Source organism: Haliaeetus leucocephalus, unplaced genomic scaffold (assembly GCF_000737465.1).
Source record: "Haliaeetus leucocephalus isolate CR32 unplaced genomic scaffold, Haliaeetus_leucocephalus-4.0 Scaffold451, whole genome shotgun sequence".
Lineage (NCBI taxonomy): Eukaryota > Metazoa > Chordata > Aves > Accipitriformes > Accipitridae > Haliaeetus > Haliaeetus leucocephalus.
Genome location: NW_010972887.1, coordinates 4,912,307 through 4,939,093, shown reverse-complemented (window position 1 = coordinate 4,939,093; position 26,787 = coordinate 4,912,307). Strand labels below are relative to the sequence as shown.

The window sequence follows — 26,787 nt, the reverse complement described above, 5'->3', positions numbered from 1 at the left end:
AAAATGTACAGTATTATGTTTCATTAAAGCCAGCTGGTCTTCCACTTTGATGTAATCTTAATAACTCTTAATTAAATACTTGGACAAGACTGTTGATGTTTCCTTTAAAATTAATCTTTAGGAAAATAAATTATATTGGTGTGATGCTCGTACCGACAAGATAGAAAGAATTGACCTTGAGAGTGGAGGGAATCGGGAGATTGTGCTGTCAGGGAGCAATGTGGATATGTTTTCAGTCGCGGTGTTTGGAGCTTACATCTACTGGTCTGACAGGTAATTTATTTTTCGTAAGTGTTTGAGTCTCAAAATGTTATTTCAGTGCCAGGTGCTTCACCTTTGTAGGATTAGCCATTCCTTAGCAAGGTCACAGAATGGATCGCAGAAACCTATGCAATTTCCAAAGAAAGGGCATTTCTGATGCTGAAAGCTAAAGCATATCAGTGTCATAGATGAGAATAGGTTTCTTCACCTTATGTTAGGTGAACTCTCCACTGCCCTTCAGTCATTTCTTTGGTGTGAATTAGTTGAGGATTGTTGATGAGACATCTTCAACTTTTTTGGCAGAGCACATGCAAATGGCTCTATTAGAAGAGGCCACAAGAATGAGGCCACGGATGCTGTGACCATGAGGACTGGCCTTGGAATAAACCTGAAGGAAGTGAAAGTCTTTAATAGAGCACGAGAGAAAGGTTGGCTGTTCTTAAGGATGCTATTAATTGTTTTAATATCACCTGCTAATTTTATGTATATTAGCGCATACCAAAAGTTAAGTAATCACTGATTTTATCTCCACTTTTTACTCTTGAAGTATTTTTTTTAAGCTAAAATTAATGTCCTAAAGAAAACATACAGTACAAATTCTACTAGAATTCTTCTGAGTGTTTTAAGGTAAAAATCTAAACCCAAAACACTTCCTATCATTCCAGGTTTGGTGGGTGGTTTGTGTTTCATTTCTTTTTTTCTTTAAAAAAAAAAAAAAAAGCAAAAAACAGTCTTAGGAATGAGAGGGACCTTGAACTGTGCTTTAAATAGCAGTAATCTCAGGCAGTCTCAGATTTCTATTGGAAAGCAAACCAGAATTTTTTTTTCACAGCTAGAAATTCCCAGCCTCTGTGTCTCAAATATTTATTTCCTGAAATTACTTGGGTTTGAGTCCTAGTTTTTTGTGGGGGAAGAGACCTTGTAAATAATCAGATTTCCTTTATATTCAATTTGTTTAGCATATTCAGGAGACAAAAGTTATCATATACTCTCTGTGATTTATGGTACCAGTGGTTAAATTTTACTCTCCACTACCTGACTGCAAATGATCTTGCTTTTAGCTGTCTTTTTCCTCCTAAAATTCTGGTTTTGAAGAGACCTTGAAAAACTTGTTTCAGTGAACAAAGGTGGTTAGAAGTCTACCAAAATTATTTCCTCAGAACAAACTGCTACCAGGCCATCCAGACAAAATTTTCTATAAATATAATCAAAAAGAGAGGAAAAAAATGTTACTGTAGTACAATGGAATTTAGTACAAATGTATCTCTGGTGTTGGTAGTGCTCAAAAGTTGCTTTAATCACAGCATTACAGACCCGAAGATCCTGTTTCTTTTATTCTTTCCTAAATAACTGCTTTAAATATGACATGTAAAATAAATATGCATTTTGAAAGAAAACATGTCTAACAATCAATAAGAAAAACTGTCTTTTCTTTTTCTTGTTTTTTTTTTTCAAGGGAATTTTAAATAGTTTTGGAAAAAAATTACTTTGCAAACATATGCTTATCAATTTTACTAAGAATTTCTGCATGTAATTTCAGAGTACTGTGGGCATCATATTTTGTTGGTACAAATAAAATCCACACAAAAATTTATCGTTTCTTTTAACTAGGCTAGAAATAGTTAATGTCTGCTTGCTTGGAAGGGCTTTATATTATAGAATTAGAAAAATAGAACAATGGGATAAAACAATGCTTCTTTACATGTAATGATTTTTATTGATATCTTTAAAAACTTGATCGCATTAGGAATAGGAGAAACGGTTACTGAGGCTAAAAATCTTTTGATGTTAGTTTGAAAAACATAACTGAATGATTTTTTAATACGTTTTTCAAATTTTACTAGGGTACAAATGGTTAATGTCTTTGGGAGGGGATGTCAGTGAGCCAGAAGGACAAAAGGGAAAAAACAGGTGAAAAATGTTTTTGGAATGTTCTTCTATATCACACTATTATATATATTTTTTAAGTTCATTGAACTATAAGTAGTTAACACTGTTTAAAAAACGTAATTAGCTAGCTTCCTGACATTCTATTATTAACGCAAACAAAGAAACAAAAAAAAAACCAACCAAACAAAAAAGAACCCCAAACAAAAAAAACAACAACCTGTGCTGATTGTGATTCATGCTTTTTTTTCAAACACCTGTTTTACCCTTTCTGATGAGCCAGTCCTGCAGTGCTATTCGCAAGCTGCTTCCTATCCTTCAGTGCTATTTTACATGGCTGCAAGGACACGCCCTAACTACACTGGTTTCAGAATTGGCCATTTTTAAAGATATTTAGAGCTGGTGAACTGTGGAAGCATTGAAGTTTTTGAAGAGATATTTTAGAAGCTTGAGGATCTTTTTTATGTATTTTCCTTTCTCTTCTCAACCTCTCATCCTTCCAAACAGATATTAACTTTTCTAGCCTAATAAAACTTTAAAAGAACCTTTAAAACAAACCAAATGTAAAAATGTGTGCAATTAAATTTGAAATGTTTTTACGTAACTATAGAGGAATATATCTCATCTAATTTTGCCTAGGAACACAAAATTCAATGTTTCTAATTTTAAGAGCAAATTAGCTCTCATCCCCCGTTATTTTTTCTTAAAAGTATCTTCAGCTTGAAACATAGCAGTTAGAAAATATAATGAACAGTACTTTCAGACACCATATAGTTCCTGAGAATTACTATGGTTTTCTACCTGAAAACAGTCTATTTAAAATGTTTTCTTCTCCTTTACTATGTGGAAAACTTTCAGAAATGGGCAAATTGACTATATTGAAAGAGCTGAGTTGTTATATGGAAAGTGCTGTCAGAAACAGAAACTAAATTATCTAAACTAACTATAATAGTAATTCATACACAGTCCAAAAAAGACAAAGGAAAATAGCTCCTAATTATTGACAATTACTGTAATTTTAAATATTGCTTGCAACAAGTGTAGTTTAAGTCATTGAAGTTATTAATTTGACAATGATTTCTTAATGGTAGGCATTTGTCAGGGAGTAAGTTTTTAAAGTCAGGTTTTAAAGGAAATTAGAACAAAATGTTAGGAAACGTCTTTATTAAAAACAAGGAACTGGTTTGACGCAGTTTTGTACCTGTCAATACGTATGTTTTCATTTTGATAGAAATTGTCTAAAAACAGTACTGTATTCTGATGGTATCTAAATTTGACTTTTTGCCAGTAACAGGTGTTTTAAAAAAAAAAAAAAAATCTTTCAAAGCACTTGAAACAGTCTCTAAGTCTTCAGCTGATTATGGAGGAATAACCCATTTCATCATTTTCTATTAATAAAATATATACTCTTATGAATTGGAAAGGACCTTAATTATATTTGCACATGAATTGTGTTCTTTAAAATTGTCTTTAGGTTGTGGTTAAAGTTACATTTTTTACTATTTTGGCATTTGTTTTACTTGCGAATATTGTAGAAACAGTTTTGAGAGAAGAATTCTTAGAATACGTAAAATTACATTTTTATTTAAGTTAGCTAAGTGTAATATTGTAAAAGATAGATTTTATTATTTTTTTTTTACAGGTACTAATGTTTGTGCCAAGAATAATGGTGGATGTCATCAGCTTTGCCTTTATCGCGGAAATGCACGGAGAACATGTGCTTGTGCGCATGGCTATCTTGCAGAAGATGGAATTACTTGCCTGAGACATGAAGGTTACCTGTTGTACTCAGGAAGGACAATATTAAAAAGTATACACCTTTCAGATGAAACCAACTTAAACTCACCAGTACGGCCATATGAAAATCCAGAGTACTTCAAAAATGTGATAGCTCTTGCTTTTGACTACAGTCTGAAAGGAAGAGGTACAAATCGCATATTCTTCAGTGATGCACACTTTGGAAATATACAAGTTATTAAAGACAACTGGGCTGGCAGGAAAGTGCTAATTGAAAGTAAGTAAAAAACCTATTTCCTAAGATACGTACTTTATTTCAATAAACTTTATTAAGTGAAAAGCTGATAAGCATTTGACTTTATAGAATAAAAAATGTCAATAAAGTTTTAGCATGCTTAAGTATATAACACAAGTATTGTATTTTATCCCTATGAGATACATTTAAACATTATCTTTAAATTTACTTCAAAATAATTTATAACAATCTTACGATGCATGAAGCATATTACTAGAAACAGAAGTGATAATGACAGTGCTTAATTTGTATTACTGTTGTTTTAAGGAGCTTTACTGTTGAAACAAAACCTCATTCTGCAATGCTTGGAAATGAAATATGTTCCCTCACCCCACAAACCTATTGGTTGTTTATTTTTCTAGTTAGTGGGGGAGAAGTACTGTAAGATACCTCTGCTGATATGACCATTCTTCAGTATAAAATATTAGGACCCTGGTCAGTGTGTTCAGTTAGCTCACCCTTCTTGTAGTGAGCCCAAGAAAAGTGACTTGTGATCAGTGATAATCGGTGGCAAATTTGAACCTAAAAATTTGTTCATTTTTAGTAGAGGCTTACTCAGTAGCTTTGCATTTTTACTATGCCTTCATTCACCACACTAGTAGGAGGAGTTGTATGAAACTTGACATTTTTTTAGCCTTTGAATACTTAAAGCTTGGCACTGCTATGAAGGAATTGCCACCAATATCATCACCAAATTCTTCAGGACAAGACACAAAATGTATCTTGCAGCTGAGGCCTCAGTAAAATCTTCTGAGGATCCGGCACTGAAATCCTTACCAACAAAGTCTAACATAACTTTAATGGAAGGTGTATGTAAAAACTTATCATGGTTTACCATGGTAAAACTAGAATTCAAGGAAAATCTGAATGTGAATGTTTAAGATGTATATCCTTAATGCTAAACATCAAAAAATCTGTGCTAAAAAATCTAAGTTCTAAAAACTTCTGCTGTCTTTCATTTCTCTTCCAACTTAATTGTTCTAAAATATGCAATAAACCTCATTCATCTGTAGTCAGTTATCAGATGTATGTATTTACTGTGTTTCTTCTCTTCCTTGTAATTTCTGAGTGTTGTGTGGGTTTTTTGGAGGCTGCAGTTCATTTCAGTTACTGTTTTCCAAAATGTCTGAAGTGTTGCATAGTTTTGCTCCTTATGCTGTTGATAATTCTCATCTGAATTTATGATGTCATATGTTATGTTGCCGATGGCATTGCTACATTTAGCTATTTGTTTGGGTCAAACAGTTTAACAACAAGACCAAAGAAAGTGATGAGGGAAAAATGGAAGTACCTTTGATGTGGAACCTATCACCCTTTGCTGTTGCATGTTAATGGAAACATTTTTTTAAAAGAAAAAAGTTAAACAGCTGCAAACTGACAAAATATTATTCTACAACTGACACTGGATAATTGTATCATTATGTACCTCTGCACTGTGGTTCTGGGAAGGTATTCCTGGTCATGAAAACTGTTGACACTAATGAATGGAAAAGCATTTTTCATGTATGATACAAGGCTTTTTTTTTTTTACTTTGAGTTTTTATGTGTGCATATTTTAGAGGAATTAATGATACCTGTATTAAGATATGGTAAAGAGAAACTAAGCAATGTTGTCAGGATGTTCTCATTACTCCCAGGAAAGCATTAAAACTTAGGGATTCAGAGTTGTATGGTTAGCCGTACAAGAGACACAAAAAGCTCACAGAGATGTGCAGTGGTAACGTACAAGCACTATTTTAACTCTGGTATTATAGGAACAGATTAAAAGTATTACGTGAAAAGCTACTGGAAATTTTTACATTTAAAACAGACAGAGAGGAGAAAAAAATACTGGTGAAGCACCGATACAGATACAAATTGGTTTTTTAAAAGAACAATGAAGTATTCCTCATTACTTTATAATAGGTTATTGTGCAAGAGCTAAAGACATTCCATAAAGCATAGCTGAGAATTACAGTTTTAAGAAATTGTTCGGAAGTGTTTCTACTTGTAATTTTAATAGGCCTGATTTAATTTTTCATTAGCAGAGTCAGCACTCTGAATAATTGAATTTCAGATGAAATTTTGTGTACTTGCAAAAAATTTACTGTATATGCTTGGTATGTATTTGTTAACTATGGCATTTGTTTTCTAGCAATGTTTCAGGGGTTTTTTTTATTGTAAATGAGAAGGGATATCACATCTCTGTATATGTTGGTTTATTGTTCTCTTTCATGTGTTTTAAACCCCTTTTCTTTATGTTGAGTCATTCATTTTAAACTGGTATTTTTGTACTACATATCCTTCCTTTGCACAGTCTGCACATGACTTTCACTGTAAACAAGAGAGAGTTCACCAGGCTGCTTGATATAGTGGAAGTATTTGACTGACAGCAATACCTATAAAAGGAGTGGTAAGACTGGTTGACACCAGTGATTCCATTCACTGGAAGACGTAAAATTCTAAAATTTTCTGATTTCCATGTTAACTATATGTGATTACATGGAAATTATTAAATGGAATCCAGCTGAGAGATTTTAGTAATAATGTTTCATTGCAGGATTAAAAAATAACATCTTTGACATTCATTTTGCTATTTTTTCCTCCAAAATTGTTAGTATGCATCTGTAGCAAGTTTTACTTTATTAGGAAGAGATTCAAAACCACATTGAAAACATCTAGTGTGGTTCTAACAATTCTACAATCGCTTTCTACCTCATTAAGTTGAAGTCTACAAATCATACAAACCTTTACTCAGTATTTGACTCAGAGGAAGTAACTACATTATATACAAGATACTATTGTCCCAGATTTTTAGTTCGCTGAATGTAGGTCTGCTCATAAAGAATCCATTAGCTGATGGTTTTCTACCTCACTGAAATCGGATATGCCACTCAAATCTAACACATTACTGAACTTTTCTGCACTAACCACAGAGTTAAGATATATAAAGAGCCTTTATTAAACAGGTATCCAGTTCACTAAAAACAGATTTACAACTCACGTGCAACCCATTATCTAACATGTTTTTAGCTCACTGAGAACAGATTTACTACCCAGAAACAACCCATTATCTAACATGTTTCCAGTTCACTGAAAACAGATTTACAACCCATACGCAAGCTATTATCTAACATAGTTCCGACTCACTGAATATTGATTTAGAATTCATAAACAACCCATTATCTGACAAATTTTCACCTCACTGAACAGATTTGCAACTCATAAACAACCCATTAGCTAACGCATTTTCAGCTCAGGGAGAGTAGATTTACAGCATATAAACAACTTTATCTAACTTGTTCCAGTTCACTAAGAACAGATTCAAAACTCACCAAGAACCCACTACCTGATAGGGTTCTGTCTTCAGCAGGAAGAAACAATAACAACAACAAAAAAGCAGTGTAGCATGTGCATAGTGTAACGTACCGTAACACCTTTATTTCTTGTGCAGTGTACATTTTTGGAGTGGATTCTCTCTTACCTCTGAACTCTGCTGATGAGCATTATTTCCTTTGGTCAGCCAGTAGGGACTTTTTCTTTCTTATTTTTATAAGTAACTTTATGGGGTTAATCTTTCTTGATTGCCAGTTCTTAAAAATTTACCTTGTTCTTGACTGTGATTTCCCACAGTTATTCTTTTAGGTGATGAATTATCTAACCATTCAGTATTGCTCATGATTTTATTGCTATAGCATCATGTACAGTTTAATCCAGTCTGCAGACATTTTTACAATTAACTTATCGATGCAGCAATACCTGTTTTAAATATGTTGTGACAGGGCTACCATCTATGTCATGTGTTTTGATCTCAGTCTTTCCTTCCAAAAGGAGTGTAAGAGATTATATTTTATTGTCTTTCTTGCTTTAAGTACACGCTTTGAAAAGTATCAGACTATGAAGGAATGAGTAGGTACTTACTGTGGGGTCCTACCCACCCACTAATTTCTTCATAACCTTCCGCTTTTTAGTTGTAAAGATAGCCCTGCAGTTCACTTTACACAGGCTAGACTGCTTCTGCTTCTGACCTGTAACCTCAGCTAGCTATATGTATGTGTACTTTTGTATCCTGTTGCGTTGTAAAAGCTTCATGAACCTGTTAAGGCAAGATGTTTGAGAATCTTTGTGATGTTCCTGTTTTTCATTGTCAATGGTAGTCCTCTGTAAAACAAAACACAGTCACAGGGATTGTGTTTGGAAAATTCATTATGTATATGTATTTTTTTATATATATATATATATATGTATACACTTTCTCTGTTCTTCCAGTTTGAGGAATCGTGCAGGATTCATTCTGCAAAAAGGAGTATTTTTTCATTTCACATAAGGTTTCTGGAGCTTTTGATTGTGAAAACCAGTGCCTCGACAAATCAAATCCTAATTCATTTGGCAGTCTGGAGGAGATCCAGGGAGATTACATACACTTTGGAAGTTGTTTTTCATTTAATTTTCGCCCCCAATGGACTGTAGGCTTTGTAGAAAATTGAAAGAAAGCATTAAATACAAAAGGAGGCACAAAAGGTAACAAAGTTACATGGAAGTGACACTGAGTTTAAATCAATATATTCAGGTGGCCATCTCCGAATAATCTTTACGATTTCTGTTCAGCTCTACCAGAACTAGATGTTCTAAACATTGCCAGTCTCTCTGAGAGAATTTGTTACTGAAAACCCAGGTTAAAATGAGGTAATGGAGCTGTACACAGAAAGAACGAACAGGAGTCAGTAGCAGTTAAAGGCACAGAGTTACATAAGGAGGTATTTGGAAATCTGACTTGTTCAAAATTGCTACAGGTTATCAGTTTCATTTGGTACAACAGGGCCTATTCTCCTCTCAAAGAGAGCCCAGGGGAGAATTTTACTCTTATTTTCTTTGTTGTTAATTGCTTCTAGACAGAACAACACTATTATTTCAAACTTCTGAACCAGTTTCTGTAGTATTTAAACTGGAAGCCATTTCAAAGGCAGTCTGATAAACATATATGAAGTAGTTTAAGTCTTTATAGATCTAAAGAGACCTATCTTCCATCTGCAAGTAGTTTTAAAGTAGATGGAAATGACTGAAAATGAAAGTGTTTCAACAGAAGCAAGCATCTATTTGATATATGAGATTTTTAGTATTATCTGCTTATCCCCTCTCATACCACATCTCGCATTGACTGTTGTTTGTTTTGTCAACTGATAAACGGTGAAATAACTTTATTTTTAATGATGTGATGATCTGAATAGAGATTTCTTCTACATGGAATTAGAGGTCTTGGTAAGAGTCAGAGAAAGTCAGTGAAAGATAGTATATTATTCACAAAGTAGTTTCTTTGTGGTTTTGGTGGAACAAACAACTAATGGGAGCCTTAATTAAATTAAAAAATCATGAAGACCAGTATGCTAAACTTTTTGTTTCTTATTACACATAAGATGATTACCACTGTGGATTGACCCATTAAGCCAAAACTGCATTATACTGGATGGGATAAACGTATGTTTTTTTCTTCTGTAATATCCAAGATTAAGCCTTAATTCACAAACCATCTGCTAAACTCCTCTTCTTTACTTCGGCAACCTTCCTTCTCTGCCTGCCTAGAAGCAGAGTGCCAGAGGAGCATCTGTTTGCCTTCTTCCTTCCCTGGTGAACATGTCATTGTGTATCAGCAGCTTTGAAAAAGTCTAAAATTTCTATCGACTGAGAACGGAGAGAAGACCATCTTAAACCACCTCTCTGATAAACCATCTGTGTGAGCTATCTTCCATCCCAGTAAAAATGCAAATTAAGATTAGCTTAAGACAGTGGATGACATGCTAGTTGATGGCTAATTTGCAGTGGGGAAACAAGAAGCTGCCTCATCGCATTTCTGGAGACTGCTTTTGGTTTTCCTAACTTGTTTCAAAGCTTATGTTTATGCAAGGAAGACTTTGTTTTCAAACTAAGTCTCTGTTTCTTAGCTAATAGTGCAGTCTCCTTTTTTTATTGTAGAAGTTTGAGGTAATACATTCATTAACCGAAGCCTGCCTTAGTGTGTCTGTAGAAAAACGGTGCAGCGTTCACATAGGTTTGGTGTAGTGGTATAACACTAGGAAGAAGACCAATGAAGAAGTTAGAAACTAAAGAAGAGGGAGAAGAAAAAAAGGGGGAAGAAAGGCAAAACAAAGCAAATGAGAAAGAGAAAAAAGTGTTAAGATGTGATACTCTGAGCTGGTTTTTTTCCTAACTCTGTAAACAATGACACCGAGACGTTTTGCCAGTGTAACATCTTTCACAGCACAAAAAGAAGCGTTATGTGGAAAAACGCTTCTTCTGTTGTGAACTTTAGGTGCTAGTGTCTACAGAAGGCAAAAATCTTTTCACTGCTAACATAAAGTGTCAGATCCTGTGATGTATTGTAAGGCTTTTTACAGTCTGAATCTTTTAAAGGTGTTCCAATGTGTGCTACTATTCTTTCTAACTAAATGGGTCCAATTTAACTGTCAAAAAGGCATTTATGTTCCCATTTCTCTTACAGAGCATTAAATTTGGTACATTGTATGAGGTCCCTTTAGTTTCAGAGCTTTCTTTTCCAGGAAAGAAATTTTTAATCTGTTAAAAATAAATACTTTAATATTGTTGCTTTTCATTTCATAAATAAATTGGATTCATGATCGTATATGGTTTTGTATATGTAATTGTATGTAGGTCCAGTGATTTTCACTTTTTAAAGGAGGGAAAGTGAGAGGCTATGGTTAAGTCTGGGACATTTATGTGGTAAAAACTAAATTTTATTATTACAACTGCAGGCTTGTTAGTGAAAACCAAAGTCTCTGGGTTATCACTATACTTTGTTTCTGGATGTGGCTGGATATTATGATTAATGGGTAAAGTTTATGAGCTGTTCAGTAAATAACTGTTAGTATAGGTGGATAAAGTTTACTCACTTTATATTAAGCAGTTGTTATTCCAGAAATATGTTTTTCTGCACATTTCATGCTTTGTGTAGCTGTGCCTGGTTTGAAACTCTGGAATGTATTCATGACGGGAGCTGACATAACACTGATCCTTCAGTTCAGTATGTCCCGAGCATTCCCAACCTCAGTATTCAGGAAAGGTGCTTCTGCCTATTAAACGTGAGATTATTCATGAAGTATTAATATTGTTTATGACTGCTTCAACTTTCCACATTGCCCTTAAGTTTTTATTGATGTAAATATTTGCTGATGTAAACTTTTACATATGCAGCTGTGGCTTAGTTGCATAAAATGCAAAACTATATTTGGTGAATTGTCAGGAAAAAGCTATAGAGTGGAACATCTCTTGACATTTCTCCTTTGTTTTATTTTAAAGAGTAATGTGATACAGCAAATATTATTAGGTTATTAGTCTATTCTGCCAGTAATGTTTCTAATATCTCTATACTGTTTTGTTTTACTTCAACAGTAACAAGAAAAATGAGTGATTATAAGTATTTATTACAAGACTTATTAGTCTCAGGGTAGTCACTCTAATGGTAATGCTAATTTCTATTTAAAGGTGGTAAGGCTGAGTAGTAATTTTTTTGAGGGAGAGTCTGCATGTAACGCATAAAAAGATAACGTGGGCTCTTGTAATTAGGGAAAAAAAAAAGTCTTCCATAAGAATTGTTGAGTTTTTTTTAAAACTTAATAAAACACTTCCATCTCTATATGTTAGCTTTCAACTCTAAAAGTCTTTCTGCTTTTAAAGCCTCTTTTGCATGGATACTTTTAACTATTTTGAAGTTATGATATTATAACAGTTGTTACCTACTAATGATATATTGAACTATACTGGGAGGGTTACAATTTACAGTTATACAAAATACTATTATTTTTCTAATTAGTTGATTTCTCTGTATTTCCTTAAGTATATTATGTATCATTATTCCTTTGTTACATTATTGCCTGCTGACCCTAAGACAGTCCCTAAACCTTATCAAGGAATAAGTTAAATCTAGCATAATAAAAGACAGAATATTGCAGCTTTATATGTCTATTGATGTGGTTTTCTTCAGTAAGCAGTCAGGGAACAACTATGGAAGGGCTATATCCATTGTTGGGGAAAAAAGTAATTGGAGGTAGATATAGATTTCCTCATAAAAAGTTGTCAGTTATTTTCTTCCTCATGATAAAAGGGCTAAGTCATTCTTTGGAAAAAGATATTATGGTCCACAAGAATATAGACATAGAACTAAATACACGTTGTATTTAGTAACATAAACCAGACTTGATTTTTGAAAGCTGATTGTCACAGCAAATTATGATGATACTATCTACTGTGGCTTGACTAGTGTGTTTTTTAAATGTTATTAACTGGGAGCCAAAAAGAAACCCAGCATTTATGCATATATAAGCATAGTTCTGGAACAAGCTTACTGTTTTCAAAGTCAATTTTTTCCTCATTTTGCAGAGTTAATTACTTCTTCCATGTATATTCAGGTGAGAATGACCAAAAAGTTAGTGGCATTGTTTCTGTTCTCTCATTGTGAGTTTCGGAGCTCATCTGATCCAGAAGTAAGAGAAACTGTATAGCAAAATGTAGAAGAACCACAAGTGCTGATAGGGGACCAAAAATAAATAAATAAAAAAAAATCAAATATTCTAAAATTTGAAATGCTGCTATTATCTGTTTCTTGGCATGAAACTTTTACAGACCTCTGCCTGAACTGAACTGAAAATGTTTCTAAGAGTGAGTAACATATTTCTGTCAGTCTCCATAATGAAATTAAAACCAACTAAACAAAATGTTCCAGAAACACTGTACAACTTGTTGATTGATCCTTCCAGGATCAGCTTTTCCTTCTGGTATCTCGGTCCTATTTACATCAACAGCCCTCCATAAGTTATAACCCCATGGATACTGGTGAGTACGCAGGTATTCACAGAGTGTTGGTACGTCACCCGCTCTCAAGGGTCCAGCTTTGCCCAAAGGTGCAGACCTGCCTTGTCGAGCTCCAAACGGGGCTTTACCAGTGTTGGACCACAGGTACATTGAATGAATATCTAATGCACTTCCTTGCATAGAAATATCATCCATTTGTTACATACTATTCACTTGCCTGGTTAGTTCATCTAAGTATGATTAGAGTCATCAACTGCAGGTTAAGTTCATGGTCTTTTTCATGCTAAATTCTGTTGTTAACTGCTCTGAATAGTCTTATCAGGTGTTTTGTGTAGACCTTCCTATGTTCACTGATGGACCATAAATATCCTACTACTTGGGTATCTGCCTGTCTTTCATACTGCACTTACTTCACAGATACAGTAACTACATACAAGATTTTATACATCTTCATTGACATAGGCTAAAGCAATGTTATAAACCCAGAAAGTTATTTACCTGGTAGTTTCTTTTTGCGGAATTTATTAGAAGTGTTTCTTGAGCAATTATCCAGTATTTGTATTTTCATTTTTATTTGCACATAGACTGAATTTTTAATTGTCATTAGGAAGACACCAAATGTTTTGTTAATGTGAGATTTCAGTATTATACCTTCTACAAAAACAAAGAGTTATTTTTTTCTGGATTCTAAAATTATGTAGATTATTCCCAACAAATGTTCATTCTTTCCAGTACTGGCTACTCCAGTAAGTTTGAAGGAATAATAAGGTTACATCCATGGAGATATTTATAGTGTCTTGAACTTAAGCTAGTTGTTGCCTTGAAGAACCCAAACCCTTTGTTTATACTACATTATTGCATTTAATAATCTTTAATGTGTAATAGCATATAGCATGGGTTTATATTTTGGAGAAACAGAAAAATGGTACAGAAGTTTGCTACTTTACGGTATAATTTTAGCAAACTTTACATGTGATCTAAAATAAAATAATATTCTTAGGCTCTACAGGACAATGAAATAATTGGTTATTACAGTTCAGAGTTGTTTATGCCATATTTGATATTTAAGATTTCTGTTATGATAGAATATATGATGGCCTTCTTTTACATGTGGCTGACAGAAGCAGTTAAGAAATTACATCACCCTCTAATTTTTTGAGACAAATGGAACTCATCTTGCTTTTTTTTTTTTTTTGTAATTACACCTTATTATTGTCTTAGAATTTTTATTTAGCAAAAAGCTTCTGGCTTTATGGTACTTGAAAAGCAAAGTAGAAGGGTAAATATTATTTAAAGTTCTAATTGGGCAGTCAGTTAGGTATGTGAACATAAACCCTTTTCTTCAGGTGCTTTATTGCTTGTGAGGCATTCTTTTCCCCTCAGATCAAACGGTGACCACCTGTTGTCTATCACCATAATCTTACACAAACAGATTGACAGAAAGCAGTATCATCTCCTTGACCAGTCTGGTGTAACAATTGACAGGCTGTATCCTGAAAGGTAAATTGTGAAAGACAATTAAGAGAATGAATAAAGATTGAGTGGGTGTTTAATGTTAAGTACTGAAAATTAAAGCCTTCTCCAAAGTTCTGATACTGAAGTGCTGTTTATGCTCAGTTTTATTACTCTGATGGCTTTTCAGTATTAAAAAAAATATGATGTTGACCATTGTTCTTGCTTTACAACTTTGTTAAAGAAAAGGAGTTAGTAAAAATATGAAATTAAAGGAAAAAGGTAGTTGAACTGGTGCAACTGGAAAAGTTTTGGCTGTAAACTTTCTAGAGAATTTTAAAAGTAGAAGATAGGAGATAAAAATCTAGGATACTGAGAAATAGTACACACATTACCAAAAGTCAGTGGCAACAACTATTTGATAATTTAAACTTTATGTCCTTTAGTATTTTTCTTTTCTGCTTGCAATAATGAGGGAGCTCTAATCTGAGTTCTTTAGTTATTGATTTGTTGCTTGTCTGTTCCCTGGGAAAGTCAGATGAAGATCAGCATGACAATATTTATAAGCTGCATCTCATCTGTGGGATGCAATCCATCTTCGTTAAGTTCAGTAAAAGTGATAGATAGCATTTGGCAACGTAATGATGTGATCACTCTACCATTGCCTTTGTAAATCATAAGCTGTTGCATTCTCTTGTGTAGATATTTAATCAGTTATACACCCCATTACTGATTTAATTCAGAATGTCAGTGGCAGGTGAATAATGTGAGTATTTGTATATTAATATCATATTGTATTAATGTTCCTTTCATTTAAGTATGCTATTCATGTGAAAATCATAAACTGTTGCTTCATGGCTAGAATAAATTTAATCAGTGCTGTAGGCATCTAATGCCATCAGTGTTTTAATTCAATATGTCAGTGAAACAAATGTGTTTCCTTTCATTTCCAGTTTCTTTATGCTTTACTAATTCAGAATATTACATGATGCTGTGAAAATATGAAGCTGAGAGTAAACAAATTGCTGATTTTCATCCTGTCAGTAGATTTTGGGTCTGAATCCCCCAACTGTAGCACGAGATAGGATGAGTACATATTTCTGATATATTTTAAAGTAACTGAGTATCTAATGATAAATTAACTTAAAAAAAAATATGCTGTAGAATGTTCCTTAAGGAGGTGTGAAATAAGTAAATACAAAATAATATCAGTGCAAACTGGTAATGATATAAAACTAGAATGCAGTTCCTTTGGAAGCTTCTCCAGTGTCCTGTCTTTGGCAATATGAAGTTGCTAGAAGCTTTTAGTTTTAAGGAACCACCTGAAAGTCACTAGAGGACCATTTCTAGGACCATTTCTGTCCTCAGTTGGCACCTGTTTTATCATTGATAAAAGGATTTATATGAATTTTGGGATTCTTCACTAACGTCTAAAACAAAAAGCTTACTTTAACCTAGAAACAATATAAACTAACAAAAAATATTGTATTAGCACTGATAACTTATTATACTGAAGATTTACCCGAGTAGTGTACTGATGGTACTTCATCCAGCTTATGCTACATGCTAATAAGAACAAAGTTGTATTTTCCATTGTAAAAATTTATCTAAATTGTGGATTGCTTTAAAAGCACGTTATGCCATTGACTTTAAAACCACCTTACCTACAGATTTCTAAAAGTATTAAATGATTCACTTCTGTATTGGTGGAGTTTTCAATTCCGTAAGTAAGGAACATGATAAAACTAAAAGTTTATTGGCAAATAAAGAAGAGTGCTTGGTATAAATCCTTCAGAACTTACACTTTTGGTGGATCTAAGCAAATGCACTTGGTATGTGTTTGCGGCAGACAGTTTTATATTTAATTAGTGGGTTTTTATTGTCTTACATGAAGGCAATTTAATTTCTCTGAATGTTTGCTTTTTAATGAAAAGCATATTTTTTATTCTGAATTTTTGTATTGGTGGTCTTTATGAAACCATTATCATCCACAGGCTTGTCACCTGAACCATTTGATAGTTCAGATTTAATTTACTCGAAGATGTGATCATCTAATAAGGAGCCCTCTCTTCTTTAAAAAGCATATATATACACATCAGGCAGTTTCTGAAGTTTGACTTGTGCTAAAACATTTCCTTAATTGGGTATCAAATATTGGATTTCAGGCAGCTTTCACAGCCTGATTCTGTTGCTGAGTTATTCTCAGATTTTTTATTTTTTTTTCTTTTCAGTCACAGTCTTAATCACAGAAATTCCCATTAAGACAGAGATTTGGGTGGTTTTTTTTTTTTTAATCTTAGCTTCTTTATTTTCTTTTAAAGTTGTTGCTGCTGTTCTCTTTTAAATAAAATGTTTTATTGGTTGCTTTGTTTTAGTTCTGCTCCACTCAGAACATGTATATATGGCAAGGTTTTTCAAAACTGCACATTTTAGATATTTTATTAGAACAAGAGGTAGATGCATTTTTCATCTGTACACTAAATGTTTGCTTGTCTCCACATACGGCGTAACCTTTCATGACACTTTTTTTCTAAAAATTTAGGAATTACCATTTTACAAATAGTAATGTTGAATTGAACCTTCTTCTGTCACCATTTATAGACCTTAATTCGGAGTTGCAGTAAGGTGTGTTGGTCCAGTTTAAGAATGTGAAACTGTACTTTCTGATACTTGTAGAAAAATGGAGTTGTTCTCTTAAATATAGAAATTACAAGTAAACTTACACATCTTGTACTTCAATCATTCTAGATGTGTTTTAGTTCATCACCTCTAGCTGTGGCAGGAACAACATCATCTTTTGTCTACTACAGGAGAGGTTTAGACTATGTTGTATAAACAGTTTGCTTTCAAATTTCCTGACAGATTCAGACAAGAAACAAAGCTAAAGTTGATAGAAATTCAAGAGGTTACACGAGGGAAATTATTTTTTTTTTTTTTTTTTTTTTTACTGATAGTCATCTTTCAAATTAAGAGCATGATCTTAGTTAAATCCTCGCTTCCTAAGGGCTATGTCTTTAACCACAAGGCAGAGATTTGATTTCATTTTTCTAAAAACTTCCATAATACAGATGAAGAAACACTTGACATTCACAGATGTGAAAGGTAAAAATAGTGCAATAAATGCTGTGATGGTTTGTTCATTACAAATAAAGTGCAGAATTGGTCAGAAAATGTCAATACATCTTCTGTCATTTTTTAATAGAATCACACCATATTCTGAGTCGGAAGGGACCCACGAGGATCAAGACCAACTCGTGACTCCACACAAGGAAACCTAAGAGTTAAACCATGTATCTGAAAGTGTTGTCCAAATTATATCTAAGAGCGTTGGTTTTAGTTTAGAGAGCGTTTAGTTTAGTGGTAAATCGGGATTCAGCATATAATTTTAATGGAAATTAGTAGATTAAGTTAGAATTGTATTCCTGGCTCTTTATTTTAACACTTATCACACTTACTAAGTTTTCTTTCAATTTCACAGTTAATGGAACATTTGCAAGAAGTAACCAAGAAGTATATCAGAGCCCATATCTAAACTGTACGGACTTCTGCCCCTGGGAGTGATCCCTTGGCCCAGAGCAGGGAGCAGAGCGGTTCCTGTATGCAGTGCTTGGTCTGGTGCCTCTGGGATGATTTGGGCAGTCCAAGTTTCCTTTGAATCCTGTGTTGTGTTTCTCTGGCTCTGAGAAATTATCATTATTTTTAGGATTTCTTCTGGCTCATGCTGACTAAAATTGTGTGCTGGCTGTATGTCAGTCCCAAGAGTGATGTTTTGACGTTATGATGTCAGGGATATTTTTTGCATATCCTGAAGGATGCTTTGAGAAAGTTGTGTTTCAGGTGTGGAGATTTCAGTGGTTGGGAGGTCTCTGTAGGCAAAAGGAACAAAACCTGATGTGGTCTTGTTTATACTCCCAAAAGAGGTTTTTTTCAGAATGAGTAGCAACTTTTTTGCCAGAAGAATACATGGGTTACATCTCAGAAGGAATTAGTTGTTTCATCCCAGAAGGTTGCCCTGGTATAAAATAACAGGCATGTGGTGTGGGTGCTCGGGGTGCAAGATCCAAGAATGAAGCGACTGGCTTTCTTAGTTCGTAGTATAGAGAGATATACCCAGAAGCTGCATAAACCATAGTCGATAATAAGCCTGCTTTCAAACATGTTCTAACTGGTTTTAAAATACGTCAGTAGGTGTTTGCACATCTCTGTCAATGATGTTTGAATGAACTGATTATCTCTGATTTCAGTTGGTGATGTCTGAAACAAGAAATAAAACCTTTGCTATATCTCAATATGGTTTTGATGTTTAAAATTCAAAATAAATTAATAAGGAAACTAAATATTGCATTTGAAGAAATAATACTTGTAACCCATTCATCCTTTTGAAAACCAGAATTCTTATCAAAAGGGTCATTTTTGCCATGCTCAGCAGAGTTTTTTGTAATTTTCAAGTCACCTTCAATGCCATTTTTAAAGTTAAACTCAGTCACTTTTTTGAATTACTTGTAAGTGAGCTAAAGATATCTTTTTTTCATAAATTCTCCTTCAAAAGTAGGAAAACCCTTTTTACATATATTCACCTCCTGTTAAGGAGTGTCATCTAATTTTATTTTTTTTCTATTCTTCTATAAGACAAGTCACTGTTACATCTCTACAGATAATGAAAATGTAGTCAGAAGATCTCCAAATGCTTTAGAAAGAGAAATGTAAAAACCTGATAAATAATTATTGTTTCACAGTTTTTATTTATTTGCCTCCTAGTTTTGATTTAGTGTTAGCACTTTCAGTGTGATCAAACTTACTTTGGGACTTTCTGTTCTGTGTGTATGAATTGCATGGTAAAAATTACATCTTCCAGCAAACCGAATGTAAATTGTAATAACCAGCGTAATGTAATCCTTATCATATTTCTAGATTTTTGCCTTCTGTAGCTCATTAATAAGCTGTGTGAACCTTCTGGTCTAAAATTACTTGTTTCTAACAAAATAATAAGTGAAGTAATGAACATACATTTCTGTAGTAATGCAAAAGTAATGGTAAGAAATCATTACTCCCGTTTCTCACAGTGTGTCGCTTTTATATATTGGAATCAGATACAATTTATCTTTTCTGGACATTAAATATATGTTTTAGCTGCTTATTAATATCTGCTTTTGTTTCTAGCTCACACTTTTTAGGTAGAATGCAAAAGTGTGGCATTGTGGCTTACTAAAACAATGTATTGATGTGGAGACCTTCAGAGTTGGGGTTTTTTTCAGTATTTTTCAGGTGTTTGAAAAAAGCCTAGACAGTTAATAACAACAGGACACTTTGATCCCTATTAATATAATGTGTATCTGTGTTAGAAAACACATCGAAAGATAGTGCTAAGTAATACAAGTAATTAGCGAAAACATGTCCAAGACTTGGCTTAAGTGATGTTTGAAGTTGTGACTAAATTATTGCTGTCTTGAATAAATGCTTATTATTTCTAATATATTATCTGGGGATGCTGTAGTAAAAATATTAATTTAATGAGTGTTAGAATTGACAAATATAGTACAGGGATATTAATAGTGATCTTGCTCTCTATGTTTTCTTTATTTAAAGTTATGAAAAAATAATAAGACTTTGATTCCAATAAAGAAATAAACAGTGGAATGAGAAAAGAATTGACAGAGTCAATAGGCTGAAATAGCTGAACTCTGTGATTCTGCAGGATCGACTTCGAGGAAAAAGAGAAACAAACATCTTGTTAGCAGGAGTTTTATTTGCTCTGTCTGTAACCATGTCTTCCAGATGTTGGGTCAGTGGAGGGACTTGCTTACCATAGAGCTTGGGACACTCTCTATTGGACCAGTTCAACCACATCCTCAATCACGAGACACACTGTTGACCAGAGACGTCGAGGAGCTTTTAACCGGGAAGCAGTAATAACAATGTCTGAAGATGATCATCCACATGTGTTAGCTCTAGACGAATGTCAAAAGTATGTATTATATCTCTCTTATTAGTTTTTTAATTTTTGCCTAATGTCAAGGACACAGCAGTACCTCTTTATTTCAGAGTCAACTAATACTGCTGAGCCCTATGAAGATTAAGTAGATTTCCTTGTTTAGGAGACAAATGTTAGTATTAATTTTTTTTAAGCAATTGCAAAATGAAGATACAGCATTTTATATGGTTTTATGTTTCAGATCAAATAATCATTACAATTTGATGGAATGTTAAAAAATCCAAGCTGGTTTTAAGAAAAGTGAGCTAAATGCAAATTGTCAAGAGTGATCATTTTACTGCTTGCTTTTGTCAGACGTTAGTCTCATTGCTTAAATAAAAACAAAATTAATTTAAGCATTTGAGAAAAGGAATCTGAGTTTCTAGTGTGGCAAATGGATAGGCCCATGTGTTTATCACAAAAATCAGTGTTGTATAAAATTATATAACGAGGTGTACATTTAACGGTGCTTGTGGGCAACATCCTGGTAAGAAGTCTAATTTAGCTCCCTTCCTGCCACTCTCAAGAAGACTTTGTTTCCTAGTACGATAATAGGAGGATTTATATTTCTACTTCAGCCTCTTGCTAATAAGTGTCTTACAAACTTGAGTTACTTTAATCTTCTCTGTTAATTCTGGAAGAAAGGCAACCTGCTTTTTCTGCTTCTTGTAACTGTCTTCCCTTTGGGGAGGCCAGGCTACATTTCTGCCTTAATAAGTTCTATTTTTAACTTGTGATAGCTGAACGTACAATGTTGCGTGGGTAGTCAATGTTATTTCCATGAGTGACTTCACGTGCAGTTTATGCAAATTAAGAGTTTATGCTGTATTGTGAAATACGATTTATCCAGGTATCATAAATAAACCAACTAAATACTGATGGAGATTGCAGTGAGAGGATGGGCAGGTTCTAAGCAGTGTATAAATTACATCCACAGCTCATTCCATAACATTTTGTCCACCATTGTTTAACAATAGCAAGGGGCTGACGGAGCCTCCTGTAGAGCATATTAAGGTCGCTTGATTTCCCATTATCATCCTTCTGCTTACCAGTCCTTTTGTTTCTATCACAGTTCTAATGTGGGTAAAGCTGCAGATTAATTTCACTGTTAGAAATTACTAATATACACATTAGCAGAATTAAGTTTATATCATTGCACAGCTTATATCTCTCTGTAATGATATATTAGTATAGAGACATGATCAGAATTGAACAGACTTGCAAAGAGAAAAAAATCTGTACTCGTATACAAGTTAATGAACTAAGAAACTGCTATAACTTAAAGGATGTTGGCTATTACATTTTCTTATTTACCATTGATTATCACAATTACTTATAGATGCCATTCATAATTGTCTATGAAGGCATATGTTTTTTTCTGTTGCTCATTTCATAGAGAATTAAATTATAAAATGTATCTTATGGTTTTGTTTGTTATTTTGATTTTAATACAGCTTAATGTTTTGGACTAACTGGAATGAGCAGCTCCCAAGCATCATGAGATCTACCCTCTCAGGCAAAAATGCACAGGTTATCATTAGTACAGATATTCTGACACCAAATGGACTTACCATTGATCATAGGGCGGAGAAACTTTACTTTTCAGATGGCAGCTTGGGAAAAATTGAGAGGTGTGAATATGATGGATCACAAAGATATGTAAGTAAAACCAAAAACTCAAACATGTTAATTGTGAATCTGTTTGTTTGCATTTGTTAGCATCTTTAAAATGACAGTATTACAGGAAGATCATCAGTTGCCTAAGTTTCTCCTAATATTAGTTGTATATTAGATATAAAACTCAAAACCACTTCTGAACTACAAGTAATCCTCTGTTTACTCAACACATTCCAGTTTCTGGATGACCTTCTGGAGATGCAGACCCTTACCACGAAATCTGTTTGTGTTAGTATTGAGCCTGAAGCATCACTGTCCTAAATGATCTGTATCAGCTTGAAAAAAATGTAGAACTAACTTCAGTGGAAGAGGTAGAGAAATGTTCTGCTTTACATAGGAGGATTATAATTTTCCTTCCAGTGCCAAAATTTTCTGAACGCACTAGAATTTATTTTGTGTAATGCTTGAGTGTTACTCTACAAATCTTATTTTTTTTTCTTTTCTAACTATCCATTTTCAGACATACTCAACCGCACTCCATTACTCTTTTATCATAATACATTTTGGTACTTGAGTATAAAGTATACAATCTCTGACTATATATTTACTGTGAAAATTGGTTAACTTTCTGGGTTTCTTGCTCAGTGAATCCACCTGTGTATCTGACAATAACATACAGAAGGCAGTTTCATGGGTTTGTTTGGGGTTTGGTTTTGTTTTGCCATTTGGGAGATAAAAATGGAATTACCATCTTTCCTTCTTTCATATTATTCCTTGTTTTTTATCCTTTAATTATATCTTGATTCTAAATGTTATACAAAATCTGTACTTACTTTTTATTTAAATTCAGGTCATACTTTCAGAGAAGATTCATATCATTTAGATCTGTATGTCCATCAGTTACTGCTGCATCTTTCGTGAGATAATGTAAAAGAACAGCACATGGTCTTCCAAATGTACATGTAATGGATCTATATTGAACCATATAACAGCTCAATAGTATTTGCAGAATTGTTTATGGTTCTATCTCTTACACTACTGTATATAAGAAATCAAAAGCTTTTAACTGGGTTGTATGCAATGATCTTGGAGCTCCTACTTAAATTACAAAAGGATATACCTAGTTCAAATGATCTCTGCTTAGTCTCTGCCATTTGATGTTTTTCTTAAATCCTGCTTCATTCATCAGTTCTCCTGAAATGTATCCAGTCTTACCTGTTCTTATTCCTGACTAATTTGAATAATTACGTATCAGGAAGGCACCTCAGTTGTGTGTACCTCAGTAATGTGCTGTCTACCACATTAAAATATTTTTTCAGATGGAATCTCTAGGGACTTGTTGTCATCTTAAAATACAGGTATAGGAAATACAGGTAGAGGAAATCACCCGTTTTTCTCATACTTGTCAGCTTTCTCAACTATTTCTTTTGTAGGACTTTGATCACAATTTGAAAGTTCTAATATATTACATCATCCTCCTCTTGACTTCCTGTCCTTTTATCTTCCATTGTGTTGTCATTTTTGAAGACTGACATTACATTAGAGGATTCTTTTATCTTATTCCATTACATGATGTATTCATCTACATTATTATAAATGTAAGTGACAAACTCCTGTCTATAGTAAGGTTCATCGTCAATTAAAAATGCCTATTTAAAAGACACATGCAACTTTTATTTCTTTCACAAGTAGGAACTTGTGCTAATACTTCATTGTGTGCCTGCAAGTTTATTGCAAATTCAGACACTTATTCTTAAGTTCCTGGAGCTTAAGGATGTACATAAATAGTTATATACATGCCATTTTATTCCAGTGGTTTGCTTTGGTTAAGTGCATTACCATCTCTATCTACAATGTTATTTGTCTTTGTCAGTACTATTTTTGTCACATTTATTAGGGAAAAGAGAAAACTATCTCATTTAGATCAGCAATACTAAATAATTTTTAAAATAATTTCCTTTATCTCCTATGCTTTCTTTAATTGTTTTCTCTCAAAATACCTCTTTCTAGGCTAAATACTCTATTGTTCTTCTTCTATTTCAACAGGGAATCTTAAATTATTTTCTTACACTTTTTTCAGTTAGAATTTTTTTTTTCCTATTAATTTTGGCTGCATTTCCACTTTGTGATGTATACGTCTGTCTTGTACTGCTGTTTCTTTTCCATTTTGCTATCCTGTTTAGTTTTACTTTCCTGATCCTGTTTTACTTAAGGCTTTGAATATGCTGTCAGTTAAGTACAAGGTAATTAGTAGGTTATGTGGAAACAGTTTCTTCATCTCTGCACAGGGTATAACAAAATACACATCACAAACCTGAAATGGGAGGTGATGCAACTTAGTTGCAGAAACCATTACTAAAATCCCACCTTTTTATCAGACCTCTGGCTTTCAGTTTGCATCAGCAAGACAGACTGGTCATTTGGTTTTCTCAGCCATTGAACATTGAAACTTCTACTTTTCCTAGTATATTGCCTGTTGGTTTGGCTTTCTGTCATTTGAACTCTTCTTCCCCATTACAGTAACAAAAAAGCTCCTGAAAGCAATAAGCTGAGTCCAGCATGCTCTTCTGAAGGCTTTTTGGGAGCTCTAGTGTATTACCTATACAAAGCTATACCACTAGTGGTTGTCCTACACCAATACCTGTTTTGGGAGAATCAACTAACTGTTGTCAAAAATACTGATCTGAGTTCTCACATGCTATGAGCTTTGAGCCAAAGTTGTGTGTGTTTCCTGGGTTCCGAAGGCACTTTTTCTGCATTAGGTAGGTGGGGATCATCATACCAGAAAAAAAAAAAACAACCAAAACAAACCCACCAGGCTGCTTCATTCAGTTCTGCACTTAAACTGTACTGGCCTCATGAGCAGTGCTTCAGCAGAGTTGCTCATCACCGTGTAGATGCATTCTTAGTGATACAAGAATGCCAGAACCCAACCAGGAAATTGTATTATTGATCTAGTGAAATAATATTTCCAGTGGAGTTGTTTTTTTCGTTCATATGCTGTCCAGCTTGACAAGATCTCTGGTTTCTGTAACATTACGATAATACAAGTAATAATCGTTCCACCATTCTGGTGATCTGAGATTCTTTAGGGTGTTTCAGCAAGGTCCTGCCATCAGCCACCCCTCAAAAATAGTTTAAACAGATTACCTGTTTCCTCAGTATCTCTGCTTCATTGCTTTCTAGTTTCAGTTAGGTTAACAAAGGTAGAAATTGTACAGTAGAACATGAAAAGCTAATGGTAATGTAATGAATTTTCTTCCTGATAGCAGCTTCTTTCTTCATTCTACTCACCACAATAATCTAGTACAATAAATAAGTAGAAAATAATTTAGCAGTATTGAACTGACTCTTTTAAGTGGATTGTAAGAGTTTATCGATTTTGTGTTAAGCTGATATTTTAATAGTAGTATTTGGTTGCTGGAGTACTCTTTCAAGTTTGGAAGAATTTTTTTGTTACTTTTGCTCCTTTTTATTACTTAGAATATATGCAGGTTTTTTTTTTTTTTAACATTTCTTGTTCTGCTTTGTCAGATCTTCCTGTTAAAAAACAAAAGTGGCAATTATTTTTTTCACAATCCCTTCCCTTTTTTTCTTCCATTTTTGCTCTTGTCCTTAGTTGGATTTAATATTGTGGCCATAGCTGGTTTTAGCTGCTTAATGCTTTAATTTGTTCATGAACAGAGACTGAGCTAACAGCAAATAAAGCTGATTTTATGTTTTGGACTTATTTTTCCCATAGATTGTGAGCTATTTTGATTTTTTTTCCTTTTCTTCTTCAGTGTGAGTATTCTGTAACATTTTACATATCAGGAACCTAGAAATATAGTTAACTTCCTGTAAACAGAAGTCTGGTTATTTTCTAATGTCCAGGTTGGAATATTCTGGTCTCAGTTATGGTCTTGTGGGCCTACAGGTGTGATTGTTAAAATCAGTATGGTTTTAGAAGTGTCTCCAGTAATTACAACTTCCATGTAGTTGTTACCTTGCAGTAATTATAACTTTCAATTTCTAGAATATATGTTTTTATTCTGTTGGAATTCTATATTTAAGCAATTAAACAAGTTCCGAAGTTGGGTTTTCAACTTCTGTTATCTTCAGTAACATTTTATCAGATCTGTTCTTCAAACTACTAAATGCAGAAATGGAAGTTAAAGGTTTGGCTGTGCATTTATGAAAAACTTGACTTTATGATTGACATCTAAAATTACTTTTCAGACATGTCATTATCTTTTATTTGTAGTACAAGTATGATTGAGGACAGGAGAGTAATTTTGGTCAATTCTTGGAAGGTGTTCATGATGACATCAATGTTACCTTGAGAAGTGGCCAAATAACTCACTAAGGCAGGATAAAAGTGAGATCGGACAGGGTAGCCAGAACAGAGGTAAATCATGCGAAATACTAACAATTAGAAATGTAGAATGTCTAACCCTGTTAAAATCAGAATGTGCTAAAAAAAGTCTTAGAAAAGATTCTCACTAAGATTTGAATGTGAGCAGTTACAAAGAGATGCAGGTCCTGAACGTGATTCTGAGTTGAAGAATCACATTGCTCTATTCTCTATATACTAATAAATAATTAGTTGTGGAAACTAACCCAAAGGAAAATAATGTCAACTAGAAGGCAGCTATTTTAATAAGCTTGGATGGTTGTCTAGAAAAAGAATAAAATTGAGCCTACTGTCCATAGAGAAATTATTTCATCAGTTCCTACTGCTTCCTTGTGATTTTGTTAAACAGCACTAAAAGCAACAACAGTAGAG

At 33.7% G+C, this 26,787-nt stretch overlaps 1 protein-coding gene across 1 annotated transcript in view; it reads left to right on the top strand.

Moving 5' to 3' along the window:
- LRP1B (low density lipoprotein receptor-related protein 1B) overlaps positions 1-26,787 on the top strand; it is a 582,545-nt gene that overhangs the window by 398,564 nt on the left and 157,194 nt on the right. Inside the window, exons 39-43 of the mRNA XM_010575228.1 lie at positions 122-273; positions 565-689; positions 3,791-4,162; positions 20,210-20,399; positions 21,860-22,064. Of these exons, the coding sequence (XP_010573530.1) occupies positions 122-273; positions 565-689; positions 3,791-4,162; positions 20,210-20,399; positions 21,860-22,064 (1,044 nt within the window). The remainder of the gene's footprint in view (positions 1-121; positions 274-564; positions 690-3,790; positions 4,163-20,209; positions 20,400-21,859; positions 22,065-26,787) is intronic.